Source organism: Hyperoodon ampullatus (assembly GCF_949752795.1).
Source record: "Hyperoodon ampullatus genome assembly, chromosome: 2".
Lineage (NCBI taxonomy): Eukaryota > Metazoa > Chordata > Mammalia > Artiodactyla > Ziphiidae > Hyperoodon > Hyperoodon ampullatus.
In genome coordinates this window covers 183,910,252-183,933,464 of record NC_136915.1, presented here as the reverse complement: position 1 = coordinate 183,933,464, position 23,213 = coordinate 183,910,252, and the positions used below count along the sequence as shown (strand labels likewise).

At 35.7% G+C, this 23,213-nt stretch overlaps 1 protein-coding gene across 2 annotated transcripts in view; it reads right to left on the bottom strand.

Annotated features, from left to right (window-relative positions):
- The window catches only part of USH2A (usherin), a gene marked incomplete at both ends in the record, with an annotated part of 756,807 nt that overhangs the window by 689,226 nt on the left and 44,368 nt on the right, over window positions 1–23,213 (bottom strand). For both annotated transcript variants that reach the window (XM_079697601.1, XM_079697602.1), the window contains one exon: window positions 14,040–14,172. In XM_079697601.1, the coding sequence (XP_079553727.1) occupies window positions 14,040–14,172 (133 nt within the window). The remainder of the gene's footprint in view (window positions 1–14,039; window positions 14,173–23,213) is intronic.

The window sequence follows — 23,213 nt, the reverse complement described above, 5'->3', positions numbered from 1 at the left end:
TTCAATATAGACTCATATATGATTAATACAGGCATTTTATACAATTACACAATACATACACTATTATAAAATTCCTTGAATTGAGGAAAGTCTGAAACTCACCTCCAGAATCAGTAGTTAAGATCAGTGAAAGGCAAGGTGTTATCCTGAAGAATTAACAGATGACCGCAAAATACTCAAAAGTAATAAACAACCACTAGAGAACAGCAGCTTGTATTATGCCAACTTTAGCCAATTCCTTTCCGTCTCCTCAGACCCAGCCTTGTACAGTTATCTGCACTCAAGGCCTTCTGTCCTTCATCATTCAGTCTCATTTTTAAATTATCTACAGTCCCTTTTCAACCATCATCATTAGACTGAAAGTGCATTCTTGATGGCCACCCTAGGTATCATTTTCAGTTTTATAACTTCTCATTCTCCTTGATATTCAGCTGCTTGATATTATTGAAGAACTTTGTGAAATTTTCCATATCTGTCTTCTAAATCCTAATCCTTCCAGGCCACATCTGTATCCCCTCAGCTGCCTCTCTTCCATATCTCCAATTCCCAACCTTCTATCTATAGCTCAAAACTCTTTTTTTCTACATTTCTTTCCTTCAAGAATTTCACCTGCTTCAAGAGCTTCAAAAATGACCTCTATGAGGAATATCCTTATCTGCATATCATTAGTCCTTAAATCAATCCTCAAAGCCACTCTCTTGTCCCAAATGACCTTTTGTCATTTCCACTTGGATAATTCTTTACTATCTCAAATAAATAATTTAGAACTCATTCCCCTAAACTGACTCTGTCCCCTCTTCCTTCTCTCTTCCCCTCTGCTCCATTAACCTTCTCCTCTTCTCCCTCCCTCTCTCCCCGCCTCACAAGTATGCACGCACACAACCGCAACTTCCTTATTTCCCTCTATACTGGTATATCTAGAAAACATCTTTGAGTCTTTCTCCTCTTTTAGTCACAATAGCTGCTCAACTACTTCTTTGTAACATTTTCTATTCTCACAAACCTAGTTCATAAGGTATCACTTCTGTAACATTGCCAAAGAGATGAGGCTGACAAACTGATTGAAGCTGTAAAGACTTGTACCCATTATATTCTATCTTTCAGACCCTGCCATCCATTAATGTATTCAGCAAATACTGAATAGCTACCGTGGGACAGGCAATCTTCTAGGCTCTTGGGATATATCAGTGAACAATGCAAACAAAAAAATCTCTGCCTTCATAGGACTTATATTCTAGAGGGGTAAACAGATATACACAACACTAATACGTAACGTATAATAGGTGAAAACAGTAAGTGTTAGAAAAGAAAAAAAAACAATAGAGTGGCATGATGAGGGCCAGACATGGGGAGCTGGTGTTGGCAATTTTGAACAGGGTAGTAAGGAAGACTTCATTAAGAAGGTGATATCTGAGCAGACTTGAAGCAGGTAAGGGAGTCTGCCCTGTGGATATCAGAAGGTAAAATGGTTCCAACTGAATGAAGTAATAGCCAGTGGTGCAAAGGCTCTAAGACAGAAACTGCCTCCCAGAATCAAGAAACAGAAAAAGGCCAGTTTGGTTGAGACAAAGAGAGCAAGGAAAACAGTAATGAGAGATAAAGCCAGAGAGGCAACTGCAGTCAGTTCATGTAGGTCTTAGAGGTCATTGTAAAAATGGTGGCTTTCATGCTGGGGAGGCAGGGAAATCATAGAGCATTTTGAACAGAGAAGTAACATGATCTGACTCATTTTTAACAGAGAAACTCTGGCTTCTGTGTTGAGAATAAAGTGGAGGGCCAGAGTGCAAGCAGCTGAAAGACTGTGCAACAGTCCAGTAAGAACAACAATCATGACTTGGATGGGAATGATTCTAGTGGAGCTGGTAAGAAGGAATCAAACGGGATATATTTTGGAAGTATGATCAGCAGGATTTTTTCTGACACTTGAGATATCAAATGGGAGAGAAAGAGAACTGGCAAGGATGACTTCAAATCTTTTGCTCTGAAGTAGTGGGAAAATAGTTGCCCTCACCTGAGATGGGGAAGGCTATGGGAGAAACTGTGTGAGTCAAAGAGAGAGGTCTAAAAACCAGGATTTCAATTTAGGAAAAAATAAGCTTAATTTTGAGGTATAAATTAAGCCTCCAAATGGAGATTTTGGATAGTCTGATGTATGTAGCATTCTGCAGTTTAGGAAAGAGGCCTATGGGGAGGGTGATGGGTAGATCCCAATTTGGAAGTCAAGTCATTCAGATGGTATTTAAAGCTATGAGACTAGAGGTGATCTTTAAGGGAGTGAGTGTATATAGACTTGGAAACAAAGTCAAGGTGTAAGGCCTGGAATACCAATATTAAGAAGTCAAGTAATAGATAAAGAGGAACTAGGAAATCAAAGTGATAAGTAGCAACTAGAAATGCAAAGGCAAACCAGGAGATGATGCACTCTTAGATGCCAAGTGAAGAAAGTCTATCAAGGAGGAAGGAGTGATCTCAACTCTCTTAAATGATGTTGATGGGTCACGTAAATTATTGAAATTAACCATTAGATTTATGAAATGAAGGTCAATTAGTTTAACTGTGGTGATGAACTAAAGCCTGATAGTAGTCGGTAGAATTGGAAAAGAGGAATTCAAGACAACTATCACTGACAATACTTTGGGGGAGTTTTGCTTAAAAAGAGGAGCAAGGAAATGAAACAGTGGGCTGGTGGAGGAAATTGGGGTCAAGAAAATGTTTTCAATGGAAAAATAACAACTTATCTTTGAAATGTTCCATTTATACAAGAAGACTTTACAATATAGGAGTAAGTGGGGAAAAGGCTGGGAAAATTTCCTGGATAAGATGGATTGTAAGACAGAGGTGGGTAAATATAGCAGCGTGAATCTATAGACGTTCTTTTATGATTTGTTTTCATTTTCATAGTGAAAGAGGAGGTAATATCAACTTAGAGGATAAGGAGTAAGTTTGAGAAGAGAACAAATTATGTACATAGTTGTCATAGGACAGGGAAACTGCATGGCCGAGAGAAATATGGAATGATTGCAGGGCAGTATCCAGGGCACATATGAGGTTTATGATCATAAACTTAAGGGAGACCAGGCATCCTGATTGGGTACATTTAACCAGTACTTTGGTGTTGCCAAGATAATACTAGAAAGTGAAAAAAAAGCAGGAGAGTCATGGTGTGTGTAAGAAAGTGATTATAATATTTGACCATGAAACTTAAGCTGACTAACAAGGGAATAATACACATCAAGGGAGTGGGGAACAGTGGAAAGTTGTTCACATCAATTCATTGAAGGTCCCAGAGAGGTTGAAAGATGACCTGATTCAGGGTACCAGAGAGTACAAGGTGATAAATACAAGTGTACATCAGACAGAAAAAGGAAATGCAAGAAGTTTATATGCTAGACAAAGTGATGAAAAGACTGCTTCTTGACAAAGGGAACTGCTAAGAGGCACTGAAATAAAAAGTAAAAATATTGCTCAGTAGAAGTCACATGATCACTAGTAAGTTGAGATCATCTAACAACAAAAATTCAGAATCCTCAATAAGTTTCAGGTTTAAATATTGGCAGTGAATAGATTTCAGGCAAACCAGAGATAACTGATGTAAAATTGAAAAACAAACAGACATAAGCTTAAGGCCCACAAAAGCCAAAAATCTCCAGGAAAAATGAGAAGGTGTAACTATAAAGTCAATTCTCGAATTCTACTAAAATAATCTTTTGGACTAAGTAATAGGTACCTTCCTTGGCCAAAATACCTGAGACCAGCAATAGTTAAGAACCAGGAGAGCTTCAGAGTTAAAGTACAGAGTTGGTCAAAGAAAGAAAATGTTATATCAAGTGTTACAATAATAGCTGGACTTTCACTTCTGCTTCAGATGTAGAAAGCTGCAAGAGACCATCACTTTGCTTTCAAACAACCAAAATAAGCCAGATAAGCTATAAAATCAGTTTTAACCCATCAGAAAGTAGAGGACACAGAGAAATCCAAATAAATTAAATTCTAGAAAGTAACAAGCCTTTAATAGGAGAACTGAGACCCACATCTGCTCTCATCCCTAACAGAGAGGTGAGAAGTAGCAGAATCAGTTACAGAGTAAGAAGAAAGCAGTGCCACGTAGGCTGGGATGACAAATCCCAAAGAGCACCAACCACAGAGTCTGAGTCCATCCTGATTTTAGCCTCAAATATCTGAAACCAGTGGTGAACTAATTATATTAAAACGGAAATAAAGCTCACATCCAGGTCAACTTCAAATCAGTTTGATACTGTTATCCTCCCACCATCCTCCTACCCTCCACTAACACACATACTCTAGAGGCCTGATAGAACCAGCAGTGTTCTTTTCTCTGGAGGTCACTATTATTTACTTCTCTCTCTTCTATTCCCTTATACGAAATGTCTGGTACACACAAAAAAAAACATTTTAAGACACATGAAACAGCAAGAAAATGTGGCCCATCATATAAAAGGAAATAGTCAATAGACATGGCCCAGATGTTGGAACTATCAAATAGGGATTTGAAAATATCTATGGTAAAAATACTAAAAGATCTAGTGGAAATAGTGACAATACATGTGAAAAGATGGGGAGACAGGAGCAGAGAGATGGATCCTAAAAAAAGGAGCCAAATGGAAATACTGGAAACGAAAAGTGTGTTATTAAAAAATGAAGAATGTTCTAGATAAGCTTAATGGCAGCCTAGATACATGAGAGAAAATAATCAGAGACTATCAAGACAAATCAATAGAAAGTATCCAAAGAGAAACACTAAGAATAAATAAAGAGTAGGGAAAACAAAAACAAGCAAACAAATAAAAATTGTGCTCAAGATCTGTGAGATACTATCTGTGCTCTAACATAAGTGTAATTGAAGTCCCAGAGTAAGAGGAGAAAGAATGTGGAATGAAAAGAAAAAGGAAAAGCAAGAAAAGTTTAAAGAGATAATCATCAGAACTTCCAAAAGTAGTGAAAACATCAACTTATACATCCAAGAATCTGAGCAAACCTCAACCAGGATAAATACTATGAAAACTACATGCAGGCAAAACTTAAACTACTAACATAAAAGAGAAAATTTTAAGCAACAAGAGAAAAATGGCATATACCTTACAAAGGAATATTGATATGAATGATGGCTGATTTCTCACCAGAAACAATGAAAGCAAGTAGACAATGAAACAACAATCTTTAAAGTGCTGGAAAAAATTACAATTAGCAATGTAGAATTCTACAGCCAGTGAAAATATCTTTCAAAAGCAAAGACAAATTAAAGACATTTTTCATAAAAGCTGAGAGAATTTGTTTCCCACTGACTGAATTATAAGCAATGTAAAAGGAAATTCTTCAGACTAAAAAGAAATAACACCAGGTAGAATTCAGGATTTGTAAGAAACAATGAAGGGTACCAGAGAGGACTAATCTTTGAAGAGAGAAAGAAATTATTTCATTGGACTTTCCTACACAAAATACAGCAGTTTTAAACATCTAGTACATCATTGCCCTAAATTGAACATTTTTTTCTTCCTCACCCTAAGAAAATTTTGATTTTGAGCCAAAAAATTAAATGTATTCCATGACCATTATTTTTAAATATTTAAATTTCACAGTCAATAAACTTAATATCTAAATTATTGTAACATTAATATTTATAATAGCAAAGTTTCATTGAGTATCAAACACGAACCAAGTATATATTATTCATAAGTTTTATACTTGCTTTGAAAACTATCTAAAGCACATGTTACATATGAGGAAACAAATGAGGAAATTGGATTGAGAAGCTCAATTTTTGCCAAAGTCATTGGCTTCTAAGAAGCAGAGCCGGATTCAAACCAAAAACTGCCCGACTCTAAATTTCATGCCCTGTTTCTCAGGCACTAATTATTATAACAACAATAATTTCTACGCACAATGAGTTTAATATCCAGCGCAGATCTGTATTTCTTCAACCCATGTTAAAGTTAGAGTATAGTGCACCTCACACTCATGCTTTTCTCATGTAATAACACATCATGAACCTGTTGCCAAGTCTCTACCAACAGACATTCTATTTCTCTTAATGGTATACACTTTTTCATTGTTAAGTATAAACTATCATCTGTTTAAGCAATTCCCTTTTGAAGTTTTTAACTGGTCCCAATTATTTGCCACTTTAAGTCATTCTACAATGAACATTTTTGTGTACATATTTAGGGACTTGTTTAATTGTATTCTTGAGATATAGGCCCTGGGAGGAGAATACTTGGATGACGTAACTTCCACATTTTTACTTTTCATAGCTTGCCAGGTTATCACAAACTCTTTCTAACACTAGCATTCTCTCTTTTTATTCCTTGCCAAACTGAGTACAAAATGATAAGCGTTGTTTGAATTTTAAATTCTCATTTTATTAGTCATATGTTTCAATATTTTTCCTTTAGTGTTTCTGGCCATGGTATCATGCTAATAAAAATCTTTCAATATACCAGGATTATGGAAACATTTGCCTTTACTGTCCTCTACTACCTCATGATTACACATTTCACATTTAAATTTTAATTCATCTGCAGTTTTTAGTTAATATGGTTGTAAGGTACACATTTAAATTATCTTTTTATTTTTGTACCATAGTGGGCCACTTGTCCTGATAGCATTGCTAGCTATCTCTTCTGCAATGCTCTGAAACACCAATTTCATCTTTAATTAAACTGCTCTATACCTTTATATACATTGTTCCTATACTCTTCTTCCATTCCATTTACCTGTCTTAATCCATCAATTTCTATACTTTTCTATTTGTCTTTTTATCTAATTCCCGAAAAAAAATTCTCTTAGAAAAATTTAAGCATAATCTCAGCTAAACTAAAAGGAAAGCTGACTTTCTATACCCTCACTGAAGTTAGAAATGTTAACCTTTGGGACACTAGTAGAAATAGAAGTAGTATTCCAACTCCAGAAAGAACAAGCAGGTGAATTAAGATACAACACACAGTAGAAAACATGAAGGGAAGGGAAGCTGGCATTAGCTTCAGATGATTATCGTTTTGTTCTCTGTATATTCACTTTCACAGCTACATAACAAACATCCACTGATTTCTTAATGACCAATTACCTTCTTAAGAAAGTGCTACACACTTTTAAATGCATCATGTAGAGATGCCCACATTTAAAAGGAAATTAGAATTCTGTTGATAAATGAATTCAGAAATAGCTCGGGAAAGTTTTGATTCACATGATTTTTTTTTTTTTTTTTTTTTGCAGTACGCGGGCCTCTCACTGTTGTGGCCTCTCCCATTGTGGAGCACAGGCTCCGGATGCACAGGCTCAACGGCCATGGCTCACGGGCCCAGCCGCTCCATGGCATGTGGGATCTTCCCGGACCGGGACACGAACCCGCGTTCCCTGCAACAGCAGGCGGACTCTCAACCACTGCGCCACCAGGGAAGCCCGATTTTGTATTTTTAAATCCGCAATGTGGAGGGCTATTGTAGTTCATTATCACAGTGACATTACAGATTGCTTACAATTACATGTCTGTTACCACAACTCCTCTAGGTTTTATGCCCAACTGGAAGCATTGAAATAAACACACAACTGGAAGAAAATATTCTAAAAAGAAACAGATACATATTGGTTGATATGGATGGTCTAAGGTGTTTCTATTTGTATATTTAGAAATCAGTCCAAGCAAATCAGAGTATCACGTTAATACGTACATATTATACGTATACATATCCCATTAGTACAGATACAGAGCTCAGGAAAAAGCATTCATCTGGTCCACTGATTAATTTCCTAGGTGAGGCAAAGACAAGGCTCACAGCAACAGAAAGTGTCATTGGCAACATATTTTTCTAGAAAGTTATGCTAGTTAGAAATGAGACTCAAAGAAAAGGCTCTCTAGCAGCCAATACTCATGTGATAAGTCGTTGCTTCCTGGGTACAGAACCAAAGAAACCAATTAAGCATAACCAGAGAAAGTAAGAAAAGCCATCTTGATTTCCTATAGGCCTTCGTTTGATATGCCTGTGTTTGAGGTAGGATCTGTTCCAAAGCAGAGGCAGCCAGCCTGGTGCTGCATGAGAGCACCTTTAATTCAGCTCACGGTAATCTCTTGCACAATTACCTCTCCTGAATGAAACCATCTTGGATGCGGACAAAAATATGGAGGACAGGGACTTAATTTTTTTATTGAAAAAAGGAGCAAGTGAGAGAAAGAAAATGATTTATAATAAGTCCGTGGGAACATTCTGTACCTATCTCTTTTCTGATTAGAGAGGTGGCATGGAGCCTGCCTCATTAGGCAGAAGTAATGAGCCAGTCTATCTGCCATCTCTAATTAGAGAAAAGATACAGTAGGTACAACCGTACCTATAAATTGATGGGAAAAAAGATAAAAATTATTTTAAAATATTCTTTCTTCCTGTAGTTCTCCGATGCTCAGTACTTAAGGAGAAAAACTGTAATAAAAACTAAGTAACATTGGAAATAAACCCTTTTCCAATGATGTGTTTTCCAATCAGAAGTTGAATCAATTTTTTTGCAGTTTAAAAACAAATGTCATATTCAGTCCACACAGTCTTTTGGAAGCATTAATTCAACATTTTGTATACTGAAATAGAATAGGAGCAAATCATTTCAACCCCACAGTGCAGAGTGGACAAATTTATGGCACTGTCTACTACTCTGAGCAACATTTGGGGCAATAAAACACTTTTAGAAGTGCTAATGGGAGTTAAATATTGAAATAAGGCTCACAAGATGTAATGTGTTATTAAGAATTTCTGCAGGCAGAGTACTTTATAAAATTTTTCAATATACTAATTACTCAAACCAAGTTTCTAAATATATTGGTTCCTTAAAATATTACTTCTTCACATAAGTTTAGCTTGATCAAAGAGAATATACAAATTAAAATAATAGAGTTATTTTTCTTTGGATCTCTCAACAATTCTATGGAAAGTAATTGTTATCTCTGCTTCACAAGAAGAAAATAGATGTTCAAAGATGTTAATAATAGTTGTCACTTATTAACATTTACAATATGATAAGCAGTATATACTACACATACACAGTCTCATATAATTCTTATAATTTTCCCATGAATCATTTATTAAAACATTATTTAATAGATTAGAAACCTAAGACTTAAAAGGGATACATATTTTGACCAAAGATACACAACTAAATTGAATTCAACCCTAAATTTATCTGACCCCAGAGCCTGGAAATTTAACCACAGTGTTTTAAAATGTTTTTTGAAAATTAAAAAATATATACTTTTTTCTTTAAACTAGATAACTCAGGTCATAGGGGGAAATTAAAATTTTACATTGCTTCAAAATTAATAACACCCATAAATATCTATGTGACAACTCCAAAGCCATGACTACTTATTCCTTTATTGCAAACATTTGAAAAGATTTGAGTGCCTACTATGTATATATGATAGGATTGTATAACTATTAGAATTAAAATTTAGCAAGGTCATTGGACTTAAGGTCAATATACAAATTGATGGCATTTTTATATAACAGAAAGAAAATTAGAGAATAAAGTTCCAAAACAATTGAAGTAAAATTACATGAAGAAAAGGACCAACAGATACACAGGACTAAGTCTTACAAATATGAATGAGACGCTATACAGAAAACTAAAAACATTGCTGGGAGAAAGTAAGGAGTATATGATGTTCATGGATTGGAAGACTTGATATTCTATGTTGTCTATTCTTGCAAAATTGAGTTAAGGATTTAAATTCCCTCAAAATTTTGTGAAAATCAAAAAACTCCTTCTAAAATTCATATAATAGCCAAGACAATCTTGAAAGAAAAAAAAAGTTGGAGAAATTAACTACTTCTAGATATTAAGACTTTTATGAAGCTACAATAATGAAAACTAAATGCTTTAATGATAAGTATGGGCAAATATATCATTGAAACAAAACGGTGAGCTCAGGAACAAACCCATCTTCACATAACAGATATATAATTTTTGACAAAGTTACCACTGCAAAGTAGTAGAGAAGTGATGAAAATGTTTCTGGGTCAATTAGATATTCAGGTGGGAAAAAAAATGGATCTTGACTCCTACTTCATACCATACCCAAATATCAATCCCAGAAAGAACATAAATCTAAATTTGAGAGGTAAAATGATAGCACTTTTAAAATAAAGTGTAAGGGAACATCTTTATGGTCTTTATGGTGTTCTCCTACACTTTATTCTTTCAGGATTTGCAAAGAGATTCTAAACAGGACATGAAAAGTATTAAGTTTGAAAGAAAAGTTAGTAAACTGGACTTCACTAAAATTAAGAATATCTGTTGATCAAAGGAAAAGGAAAGTATACGCCATAACCCAGAAGGTGATATTTGAAGTCCATGTATCTGTCAAAGAACTCATATTCAAAATACTGAAGAGCTCCTGTAAGTAATAAAAAGACAAACTATCCAACTAAAATTAGGCAAAAACTTAAATAGGTATTTCACAAAAGAGCATAGCCATGGCCAAGAAGCACATGAAAATGTCCTCTCAACATCATAAATCATCAGGAAATGTACCATACAGCCACCAGAATGGCAAACAACAATAACATATGACAATACTCAGTGTTGGTAGGACATGGATTGCCAAAATTCTCAAATATCGTTGGTTAGAATACCCACTTTGAAAAAGTAAAGAAGTATTTCCTAAAGCTTAAAGAAATAGCAACATACAATATAGATAAATCTTACAGGCATAGTGCTTAGAAAAGGAATTAGACACAAAAGAGTACCTACTTCATGATTTAATTTACATGAGAATTCAAGAATAAGCAACACTAATCTATGCCAATAGAGGTCCTTACTAACGCTATTCTTGTTTCCCTTTAGAGTCGGTATTCACTAGGAGTCTTTAATACAAGAAATGTTTGATGATCTCATTCTGGATGAGAATTACATAGAATTAAAATTTTATAAAGCTGTACCCCTTAATACTTATGCATTATGTTACATGCATGTTTTGCCTTTATTAAAAACTTAAAATATTTTTTAATTTCTATAATGCAAAGTTATCAGACTATCTAAAAACTAACGAAAACCTGTGTAACATAATATTCTTAGCATTAATGAGCTTTTACAAATAAGAAATTCCAGACTATAAATATAGAATTAACAAATGAAATGCAAATTATCAGGACATATGTAGAAAGCCAGTCAACCTCACTAATGGCCAAATAATTCTAAGGCAGTGTACAAAAACATTTTTCAATGAGAGGAATGACAAAAGTGAAAAAAACCAAGGATAATTTGTTAGGTCAGTTACTGTTTAAGGAGGCAAATACTTACCTATATTTTTAAATCAGGTTGTAAATTTTCACAACCTTTCTGGAGATTATCTGTTATTATGCTTTAAGGTAATCAATCTCATATGTATTAAAATTTTTAAATGACCATATATTTTGACCTATTTAACGTCTGTTGATTCATGTTAGGGAAATAATTATAATATTAATAATAGTATTACATATCAATATGATTTAGTATATACAAGGTACAGTATTCATTCATTCCACAAATATGGAGCAACTACTAGGTACCAGATGCTGGAAAAATAGTAGTGCTTTTTATGACATAGCCTCATTTGATCCTTACAATGGGACTGTTAATATCATCATCATCATCATGATTTTAAATTGGATGTAACTACAGTTTAGAGACATTAAAAAGTTATTCCAGGTCACATGGCTAGTAAGTAGAGAGACGTGATTTGAAATCAGGGAAATTGACGCCAAAGTAAAAGGTCTTAAGGAACTGCACAGGCAATTGTTCAAATACATATATATGTATATGTGTATAGGCATGACAGATACAGACACAGATATAATATATAGATATATATATTTAGTGTTTTCTATCAAATAACTGCTAATAATATTGAAATAGTAGAAATAACCTAAATGTTCATCAATACAATCTTGTTTAAAAAGTTTTGGTTACAGCTATACAGTTGTGCACAGTGCAGCCATTTTAAATGAGAATGCATACTGACATGTTTCTCATAACATTTGGAGGGGAAGTATTTATTTTTAGAGGGCTCAGAGAAAGCATATGTATGATAATTTCATTTTTGGAAAATTATTATATTTATAACCATATCTCTAGCTATATGTACAAAAATGATGGAAGGGTATAACAAAGTTAACTATATCTCTCTATGAAGGTCAAAAAAAGAAAATGCTTCCTATTTTATAGAGTTCTGTGTTGTTTGGATTTTCTTATAATGAGCATTTCTTAATAATATAAAATAATTCACATTCCCATTTTAAAATGGAGACAATTTTATAGACCACTGTGATAGCTATTTCAAGAGAAGTCTAAATACAACTTCTGCTCTTTTCAGGATGTGATGCATATTATCTTCTTAATCTACATGGCCCATTTTTAGGGTGGGAAGATATGAACACCATTAATCCAGTTTATTCCATGTTGACTATTATTTTCCAGTTTCTGTCTAATACTCCAAGTCCTACTTTAACAATAGCCATACAATAAAATACAAACCTGAAAAAAAAGAGAAAGAAAATATAGTTTAAGAAGAAATACAGATGGCCAGGAGGCACACGAAAAGATGCTCAACATTGCTAATTATTAGAGAAAAGCAAATCAAAACCACAATGAGGTCCCACCTCACACTAGTCAGAATGACCACCATTAAAGTTTACAAATAACAAATGCTGAAGACAGTGTGGAGAAAAGGGAACCCTCCTACACTGTTGGTGGGAATGGAAGTTGGTGGAGCCACTGTGGAAAACAGTATGGAGGTTCCTCAGAAAACTAAAAATAGAATTACCATATGATCCAACAATCCTGCCCATGGGCATATATCCAGACAAAACTATAATTCAAAAAGATACATCCACCCTTATGTTCATATCAGCACTATTCACAACAGCCAAGACATGGAAATAGCCTAGATGTCCATCAACAGATGAATGGATAAAGATGTGGTACATATATACAATGGAATACTACTCAGCCATAAAAAAGAACAAAATAATGCCATTTGCAGCAACATGGATGCAACTAGAGATTATCATACTAAGTGAAGTAAGTCAGAAAGAGAAAGACAAATACCATATGTCACTTACATGTGGAATCTAAAATATGACACAAATGAACCTATCTATGAAATGGAAGCAAAACCATGGACATAGAGAATAGACTGGTGGTTGCCAAGGGGGAGGGGAGTGGGAGAGGGTAGGAGTTGGAGTTTGGGGTTAGCAGTGCAAACTGATATATATAGAATGGATAAACAACAAGGTCCTACTGTAGAGCACAGGGAACTATATTCAATATCCTGTGATAAACCATAATGGAAAAGAATATATAAAAAAAGAATGTATATATATGTGTGTAACTGAGTCACTTTGCTATACAGTAGAAATTAACACAACATTGTAATCCAACTTTACTTCAATAAAAAATAAATTTTAAAAAAGATATAGTTTATTACATAGTGTTCTTACTTTAAAAATAAATGATAGAGACATTCTAATTTTAAAGATTCCCTGACATAGTGGGTTGAATAATGGCCTCCAAAAGATAAGACTACCTGCAACCTGCAACTGTGAGTTTATTTGGAAAAAGGGTCTTTGCTGATGTAATTAAGGATCTTGAGACAAGACAGTACTGGATTAGGGTGGGTCCTAAATCTGTTCACAAGTGTCCTGAAAAGAGAAGGGGAAAAGGCCAGGTGAAGATGGACGCAAAGATTGAAGTTATACAGCTACAAGTCAAGGAACACTAAGTATCGCCAGAAGCCATCAGAAAGAGAGAGGCATGGAATGAATTCTCCCTCAGAACCTCCAGAAGAAACCCATGCTGAATCCTTGATTTCAGACTTCTACCCTCCAGAACCACCAGAGGATGAAATCTGCTTAATTAAGCTGCCACCCAGTTGGTGCTAATGTTACAGCAGCCCTAGGAAACAAATACACCTGGGTATTTTAAAATATTATTTTTGACACAATTTTTAAGAAACAGTGTAATTGGATAAAATAAATAATTTTCTGAAGTCAGACTCTTACCATTTAAGCTCTGTCCTATTTGCATAGTACCAGAGGCAAAATCTGTAATTGAACCACTTAGAGTTCTTGCATCAAAAGCTGTATTATCCTCTTCCAAACCATTGACGAAGAAACTGATTTTTGTCTGATATACCTGTAAGAAATTATCACTGTTATTATTTTGATTGCATAACCTTTTATTTTATAATAACTACACTTCAGCAGGCTTTCTCAAGTTAATTTCCTACTTCTCCACTTCCTTCAGCTGGAAGGACTGGGATTTTATTTTAATGGCTTAATGATGTCTTGTGTTTGTACATCTAGATATAAACCTATATGTTATAGTTTTGTGCTGGGGTCATATCTACCAGGGTATTCACAGGTATGCATAACTGTTTGTCCCATATATTTAACAGCTCTGACTGCCATGCCTTTGTAAGTCTTTTTGGAGACATGTTGTTTCTTTAGCTACTAGTTAAATTTGTTAGTCATATCTGGAAACAAACAGAAATGAACACAAAAGGCAAAAATATTCAAAACCAGATATACCAAAAATGCATTACATATGGATATAATTCAGTTTAGGTTGCTAGTACAAAAGGCTCCTTGTAAACATTTATTTTCTTAGGTGTTGGTATCTAGTCGGTAATTTTCATCTATACTTCTCTAATACAGAATAACATAAAAAACTGCCAATCATGTTCTAGGCTAATTAATCGGGCAACCTAACAACTCTCTACATCAGGGGTAAACAAACTTTTTCGGTAAACAGCCAGAGAATAAATATTTTTTATTTGTTTGCCAAGTGATTTGGTTTTGTGGTCCAAACGGTCCAAGTCACAACTGCTCAACTCTGCTGTAACAGGAAAGCAGCCAGAGACAACACGTATGTGAATGGGCATGGATGTGTTCCAGCAAAACTTTTATAAAAACAGGTAGCCAGCCAGATTTGTCCCGTGAGCTGTAGTCTGACCACCCCTGGATTACACCATAAAAAGTTATGAAATTTTTGTCTGTGTTGATCCCTGAATAGTCAATTCAATCAAACTTTTATGCAGATTACTTCATTGAGAAATTTAATGCCTTGTAGTTGAAGGTCAGATGCTAACATTTTAATTTAAAAATATCAAATCATAGCATTCAAAGTGAAATTCTATTAAAATAGCCTTACAAAAACTGACAAAAATAACCATCCTCTGATATATTTAAATCATATGATTGAACTCCTTTCAAACTGCTTCTCAAAAAAAAAAAAAATAAGCACGCACACACACACACCTAGAAATTAACATCATAATTTCTTGGCAAAATCAATTCTTCAAAAACTTATTCAATATGGCTTTTATCCACGCTACCCAAACTGCTTTCATTTAAAACCTGCTTTCATGTTCTTTCCTAAACTCACTGACCCTGTGTCGCATTTTACTTAATTATAAAACAAAGCTTTAACATAAAGACCTAAAATCACACACTAGCTCCTCATGGACCTGGATATACACCACCACTGTGGCTTTTTTTTTTTTTTTTTTTTGCATCTCATTTTTTACAGCCTGTTACTGTCATTTGGTGTTTGACTGTTATCATTATAAAAGATACAGCCTTTTCTATTTTGTTATTTGTAGCATTATCTCATGTTTTACAACATCTTTGCGCAACATGCAGGCACATGAAATATAACTCGTGCAAAGTTCTCGATGGTATTAATGCATAAAAAAGAATGTGGCTCCATCTCTACTGTCTTTACCCAGCCAAAAGCTGATGAACAGCCAATTTTCCTTTATCACATTAGCACAGCCATGAGGGAAACACATTTGTTCTCGTCAGCTACACTAAAGATACTATTACCAATCTAACATATACATGTTTTATATCAGCAGTATTCTCAGAGCATGAGAGAGGCAACAATATATTAACACCAGCATGACAGTTTATTTAAGAAAAGAAAATTGTCTCTGTAGAAGGACAGAAGTTAGAAATGTATGGCTAAAGCTCAGTGTCACTGGTCTAATAAAGGTAATCATTCTTTGGCTTTCTTTATAGCAGGTAACACTCCTGTGACAGTTCTGTCATATCATTCAAATAAAAATGTTGTCTTTTACAAGTTTAAGTGCACCTTTATTTTGAGTCACATAGAAAGCATGCTTTTGATTGTCTGTATTCACTGTATTATATCTGTAGTCAAGAGTTCAGGACCTTCCTTTCTTTTTTCTTTTTATCAACTCATCACATATTTGCTTAGTAGAAGGATTCAGTGTCACTGCAGTGAATTTCAGAAGAGTGTTTTCACTTTGCTGGTACTTAAAACATGATTAATGATGATCCCAAGTCACTGTCGCCTGTTTTTTACCACCCCCCCTGCAGCCACCTTTTTATAAATAAGATTAAATCCTCTCTGGTGTTCTGTACCATGTTTTATATTCCAGGATCCTCTAGGCTACTTTGCAATTCAGGTCTGGGGCCCCATCACACTGAAGCTGTAACCATGATGGTGGCTCTTTGCAATAGTTCACCCTGATGATCCCCTTGCCAGTTATTTAGGGGAACAGGAATATACACAATGGAATTTCTCACCTGTGAAAAGAAAGCCTTCTCCTACAGTGCACTTCCCACCTATCTTTTTCTCCACCTCTCTGAGGATTAGAGGAGTTTGTACAGGTTTATTGGTGTGGCTTGAAGGAATGAATTGGCAAAACCAATAGCAGCTGTAGAAAAAGCCTTAACCGCCTTCATAAGACGTCCAAAAACATTTTGGAATGAAGATACAAGGGAGCAAGTCATTCTCCAGCCTTCATTCTCTCAGGGTTTCAAATTTTATTTTAGCCATTGTTTGGGGGAGTCAAATGTGGTGTCCCTGGGTTAGGCTGTACTCATTCCTTTGAGCACAAGAGTGTAGTAGCCTTAAAAATATAGAATTCCTAACCATTCTCATGCCTGATTAGAGAGGAGCATAATTCAGAATTCCAGAAGGTCACACAATGGCTGAGAAGCTACCAAGGGAAAACATACAACCAAGTTCACCTTGTAACTGTCAACAATCACCCGTTCCACTGAAACGCCAAACGTCTGTTGCTAGGCTACTCCTGTAGGCCACCACCACCAGGAACAGCAAAGAAAAAGGAAAACAAAAAACTGCTGATTCAGGTTGGGAAACAAAAAGGCAGAGTACCTATGCTGACTTCCTCGTTGGAGAAATAGTTTTATAGGTTTCCTGTCGCCAATATCCTCCGAATTTAAATTTAATTCAATACGGCATTAACCCAACACCCACAGTGGCCCTATGAGTTACACAAAGAAAATAAAATCACTGTCCTTTTTCTCAAGGAGCTTGTAGGTATGAAACAACAGAGTAATTTTAGCTTACTAAATAGTGTCTGAGTCACTACAACTGATGACGGTTGTCTTTTACTTATGTACTGAATCTTCGTGCAGTTAATGCAGTGTTGTCTTTTTTTATGGAGCTGCTTTGAGAAGTTACACCTTAATCCATGAATGTGTGGTGTATAAACTACTTTTGGACCTTCTCTGTGGGACTTGTCTTCCTAGAACCAACTTATAAGCCTCCCAAGGATATCAGTTTCATTAATGTGATGGGTCTCATTTTAAAACAAAATCATTTTAAGCCTTTTGAAAAACACCTTTTTCATAGATTTAACACAAAGTGATCTGGCAACAGATCGTGAATTCAAATTCACTCTCAGAAGATGATGATGGATGATACAAATATAAAAACATTTTGAATGCTAAGGAATTCAAACAAAAAAGAAAACCACTGTGATATGAATCTGAAGGGAAAACTTTATGGAGGAAAAAGTGTTTTGGACTTTCTGAAATAGAAATTGCCCTGAAATAGAATTTCTATTTCTAGGATAAAGAAGGATTTGCATAAAAGATTCAACTATTCCATCTATAATTTTTAAGCATAAGGAAGGCAATTTATTCTGAAAACTTCATAAGGTTATTTTAAAATATCACATGTATGTTTCATCCCCTACCTGAAAGCATGTGGAATGCCACTCTGCTTACCATCCCAAACCAAAGGCCTTCTGAGGTTTTCCCTCACTCATTCCATCCACTTTTATTTCTCACTGGTCACCAGTAGCCAACCTCACCTAACTGGTGAGGTTTCTTCACTGTCTGATGATCCCACAATGCTTAATTCCATCTCCATATTTTATTCAAGCTATTTCCATATGGGAATAACCTTGCTACTGCTTTTCATCTACCTAAATTTTTAATATTTTTCAAAACATATATCTCAAGTCCTGTATCCTACAACGATCCTTTGTTGACTACTTCAGCATTATAAAAGTGATCTCATTTATTGAAAAACTAGCATGTCAAGCATTGTTCTAAATTATATATATATATTCATTTTTTTTTACCCTTACAACAACCCAAGGCAGGTTTGGCATTATCTTCAAGTAATGAAATGGAATCACAGAGAATTTTTTTTTAAAAAAAAGCTTACACTCTTCAAAGCCACATAGAAGAATAACTGGTTTCAGAGATTTCACCCAGCAAGCATTTAGAAATAACCACCATGGCCGCTGAGCCTGCGCGTCCGAAGCCTGTGCTCCGCAATGGGAGAGGCCACAACAGTGAGAGGCCCGCGTATCGGAAAAAAAAAAAAAAACCAGAAATAACCACCATCTAGTTTATCAGACCCACCCATTGAGTTTCTTGGTTTTAACTCAACACAGTGATGATTCAGGCTTTGTATCAACACCTCCCATAATAAGAAGAGTAACAACTCCAATGAGCTATAAAATCACTTGCCATTTGCCAGGCAGTGCGCTGAGTGCTTTACTTACAGTATCTCACTGGGTTCTCAGATTGCCCCTCTACCGTGTTATTACCCCCAAAATGAGGACACTGAGGTTTACCTACTCCAGTATTCTGCTTCTGCAGACTTTGGGAACCCTTTCATCTTTAAACAGCTTTTACTATTATAAATGATTGAATTGAAAGATATCTCCTTATAACTTCAATTCGCAGGCCCCAGCTCTAATTATTGAGACCACGTGAAAAAAATCCAATCCCTTTTCCACACGAGAGTCCACACATATCATTTTTCTCCTAAGCCTTCTTCCAGATAAATGTGCTTAGTTTCTGTGGTGTTCTAAATATGACATGGTTCTGGGTCTCTCTCTTCTTAAAATGTGGCTCCAGAAATATTACAATCTCTATATGTGATCTCTCGCCAAACTGAAATAAGATTATCACCTTAATATAATCCAAAACTGCATGCTAGATTTCATGACATCATACAACTAAAACTGATAAATTAAGTTGAGCTGACTAGTCACTAAGACACTAAGTCTTTTTTTTTTTTTTTTTTAACTTACATCACTGTTAAAGCATATCAACTCCATCCCATACATAGGCAGTTAGTTTTCTGGACCAAAGGACAGGAATTTATATTTATCCACATTCTATTTCATCTTGTTAGATTCAGCCCATTGCTCCAGGCTGTCAAAATCTTTTTGGATGCTATGTCTGTCATCCAACGTATTTAACATCCTCCAAGATTTGTGTCATTTGCAAATTTGATGAGCATGCCCTACATGCTGGGCAGAAGCTCAATAAATACTAATTGATTGACTGACTAATAGACACTCCAAAAACAGAAGCACCAACACAGTCTACACTATTCTGCAACTGCAAGCAATAAAGAAAAGGCATCATTTTCTAACAGATAAAATATATCGTACAGGGATTCTTCACCTTTGTACAGTGACCTTATTTACTAACATGGGTTTTTATAGAAGCATATAATTATGAATAAATACGCCAGTCTATTAAATATTTTCTATGTTATGTTTATACAAACAACATGAAAAAAAGAGTTGAGGTAATTGTTCATGGAAGGTTGGTTTGGTAGAAATTAACCACATGAGTTGCCCACAAGTACTTGCAATGCGCATGCGTTCCCACTACTGGGCTGATTTACCGATAACATCTTATATCTCATTCTCTTTGTATGAAAGATGGCTACAGGGAAATGACCTCAGACACAGCTATATTCCTCAAGACTTTCTTGCTTGTTTTTGTTTCTTTTTTTCACTTCCCATGAGCTCATACATTTCATTTCAACACTCCTCTCCCTGGGCCCTTCTCCCTTCCTCCCTGCCCCGTTCATCCCCCCACCCGCTCCCCACCAGACCCCTGTCCCCTACATACAGACTTTTGTTTTTTCCTCTCTGAGTAACTCAGACAAGCCAGGCCCTGGAAGTGATCCATGCCTAAGTGTGCTACATTTTCACCCTAAGTATGATGCTTTGGATTTACTACTCACCCTTGACATCCATTACAGTTCTCTCTCCATATACTGCAACCTCCTAAGAACAAGCCTCCAACTTAATTAATCTCTAGGAAGTTAACATAGGAATCTAAGTAGTTTTCTTTGTCCTATCTTGAGTAGATGTAAAACTCTCATGGCCACTTCGTCCGAAACTATTAAATTACTCTCTTCACTTCAAAAAAAAGCTATTAATTTACACAGACACACACACACACACACACACACACACATATATATATAATAGAAAAAGCTGCCAATGGTTTGATTTACTATTGATTCCCTAGGGAATGGGAATACAGCCAGCCCATTTTCTGTAGATACTGTCTAGGAACATTTCATGCACAATTTCACATTTGGTACAGAGATGATCACAATCTTCTACACTCTTAATTATCTCAATGTATCATTAGTTCTTTTTTCTATGTAATCCATATGGAACAGATGACTTTGAAAAGATTATTAGAATTAGTTGTAAAACACCTTAGTAACCTTTTCAGTATTTTATATCCCCAAATCTGGGAGTTGTTTATTTGTTATGCCTACAAATTACCCTCCTTAAAAAGTCAACTTCTTGGGCTTCCCTGGTGGCGCAGTGGTTGAGAGTCCGCCTGCTGATGCAGGGGATGTGGGTTCGTGCCCCGGTCCGGGAAGATCCCACATGCCGCGGAGCGGCTGGGCCCGTGAGCCATGGCCACTGCTGAGCCTGCGCGTCTGGAGCCTGTGCTCCGCAACGGGAGAGGCCACAACAGTGAGAGGCCCGCGTACCACAAAAAAAAAAAAAAAAAAGTCAGCTTCTTATTTTGTCTTCCATGTTTAGGAAGAAAGGAAGTAAATTGTTCATCATACCCTTCATTTAAAACCATAGTTTTTTTGAAAATGTTTCCGTTGTTTGAATATTCAATGAGCACATTATAATATGCTAAGTGTTATGCTACATATAAAGCATATATAAAACAGAGACCTTTTCTTCAAGGAGTTTGTATTCTGTAATGGAAACTGGCATATAAAAATATTTTCAATGCCAGGTGGGAAAATGTAATAAAATAAACATGATTAAAGTGCTTAGGGACAAAGATGAGAAAGAGAAAAATAATCTTAGAAGTCTTCTCCTCTAAATACTTCCCCATTTCTCTCCTTCCCACTGTAGTGGCATTCTTATGAGCTGCCTATACTTGCTTTGCCCAGTTTCTCTTTTCCTAATTCCTAGTCTCAATTAGTAGTTTCTGGTTTTCATTACTTAAAAAAAACTCAATATTACAGGAAAGTTTCAGGAACAGTACAAGAAGTTTTTTCTGAAACATTTGAGATTAAGTTGCTGACTGATTTACCCATTATCCCCAAATACAGTAATGCACTTGGTACCAAAAAAAAAAAAGATATTCTCCTAAATAATCATAATACAACCATCAAAATCAGGAAATTAACATTGATACATCCTTATCACCTTATCCTCATACACCATTCAAGTTTTGCCAATAGTTCCAAAAATGTCCTTTGTAGATTACAAACCCAGTCCAGGGTCACATGTTGAATTTAGTTGTCACAACTCTCAGGTCTCCTTTGACCTAGAATAGTTCTTCAATCTTTCCTTGACTATCATGATCTTAACACTGTTGAAGACTACAGTCTAGCTATTTTGTAGACTGCCTCTCAATCTGAATTTGTCTGTTTCCTCCTGACTAGATCCAGGTGATTCAGAGATCATCTTATTACATCTTCTGTGTAACATAATTTCTTGTTGTTCCATTATTGATGATGTTAACTTTAATCTTTTGGATTAAGATGGTATCTGCCAGGCTTCTTTATGTAAAAAAACAAAATTTCTCTTTGCAATTAATAAGCATTTTGTGAGCAGATACTTTGGGCAGATAACCTGTCCTTTATTAAGCTTTCATTGCCTGCATTTACTTAACTGTATCTGTATGGACTCATGAATCCTTATGTTATTCAGTGGAATATAATAAATGTGCTCAATATGTATTTCAGTGCTCAAGTTGTTCCATGTTTAGACAATGAGTGACCCATACTTCCCTGGCCTGGCCCTGAAATCAACCATTTCTCCAAGGAATTCTGGTTCCTTAAATGACAAGTGGTTTTAGGAACAAAGATTCAGTGCTGTATACTCATCCTATTACTCCCACGCCCTCCCACTCCCTCTTAGTGGACAGAGGTAGAGAATATGAAGATAGAAAGATAGATTAGATCGATATAGACACCTACACATTGACTTATATAGTATTTCTATGTCTATCTATGTGTGTGTGTGTATATATATATATATATATTTATGCACACACATACATACATGAAATGGGATTACACTGATAATTTCAATTCTGATCCAATACTCTAAGGTTCCTTCTAATTTCTCTTTTCATACTTGTAGCTCCCTTCTCTGAAAGGGAGAAACCTGGCTCCCATTATCTTCAATAAACATACTTATTTGATTAATTCTCTTATACATAACCAAAATCCAGTTGCCATGGCCAGATACACAACCCCAAAGACACCTCTTCATCACACTTAGGCCCTGACACATGTGCCAGGCTACTCTCTCCATGAAAGCATTCCTTCAGCCACTCAAGCTCGAACACGTCAACATTTTGATGCCAGCTGCATCACCACAACTCCCCTATCATGGTCACCAATGAGTTCCATGAAGCTAAAAGCAAACAGTAAATTCCTAGTTTCCAACTTACTTGACCCATCAGTGGCATTGACAGGGCTGATCATTGCCCCCTCCTTGAAATACCTCTGTCATTTGACTGCCTGTACATCAGACTCTCATAGTATTCCCCTTACTCCTCAGGCTGCTTCTCTCAGTCCTTTTCAATGGATCCTCTTGGACCTGTAAATGTTGAAGTGCCCCAGGATTCAGTCGTTCGACCTCTTCT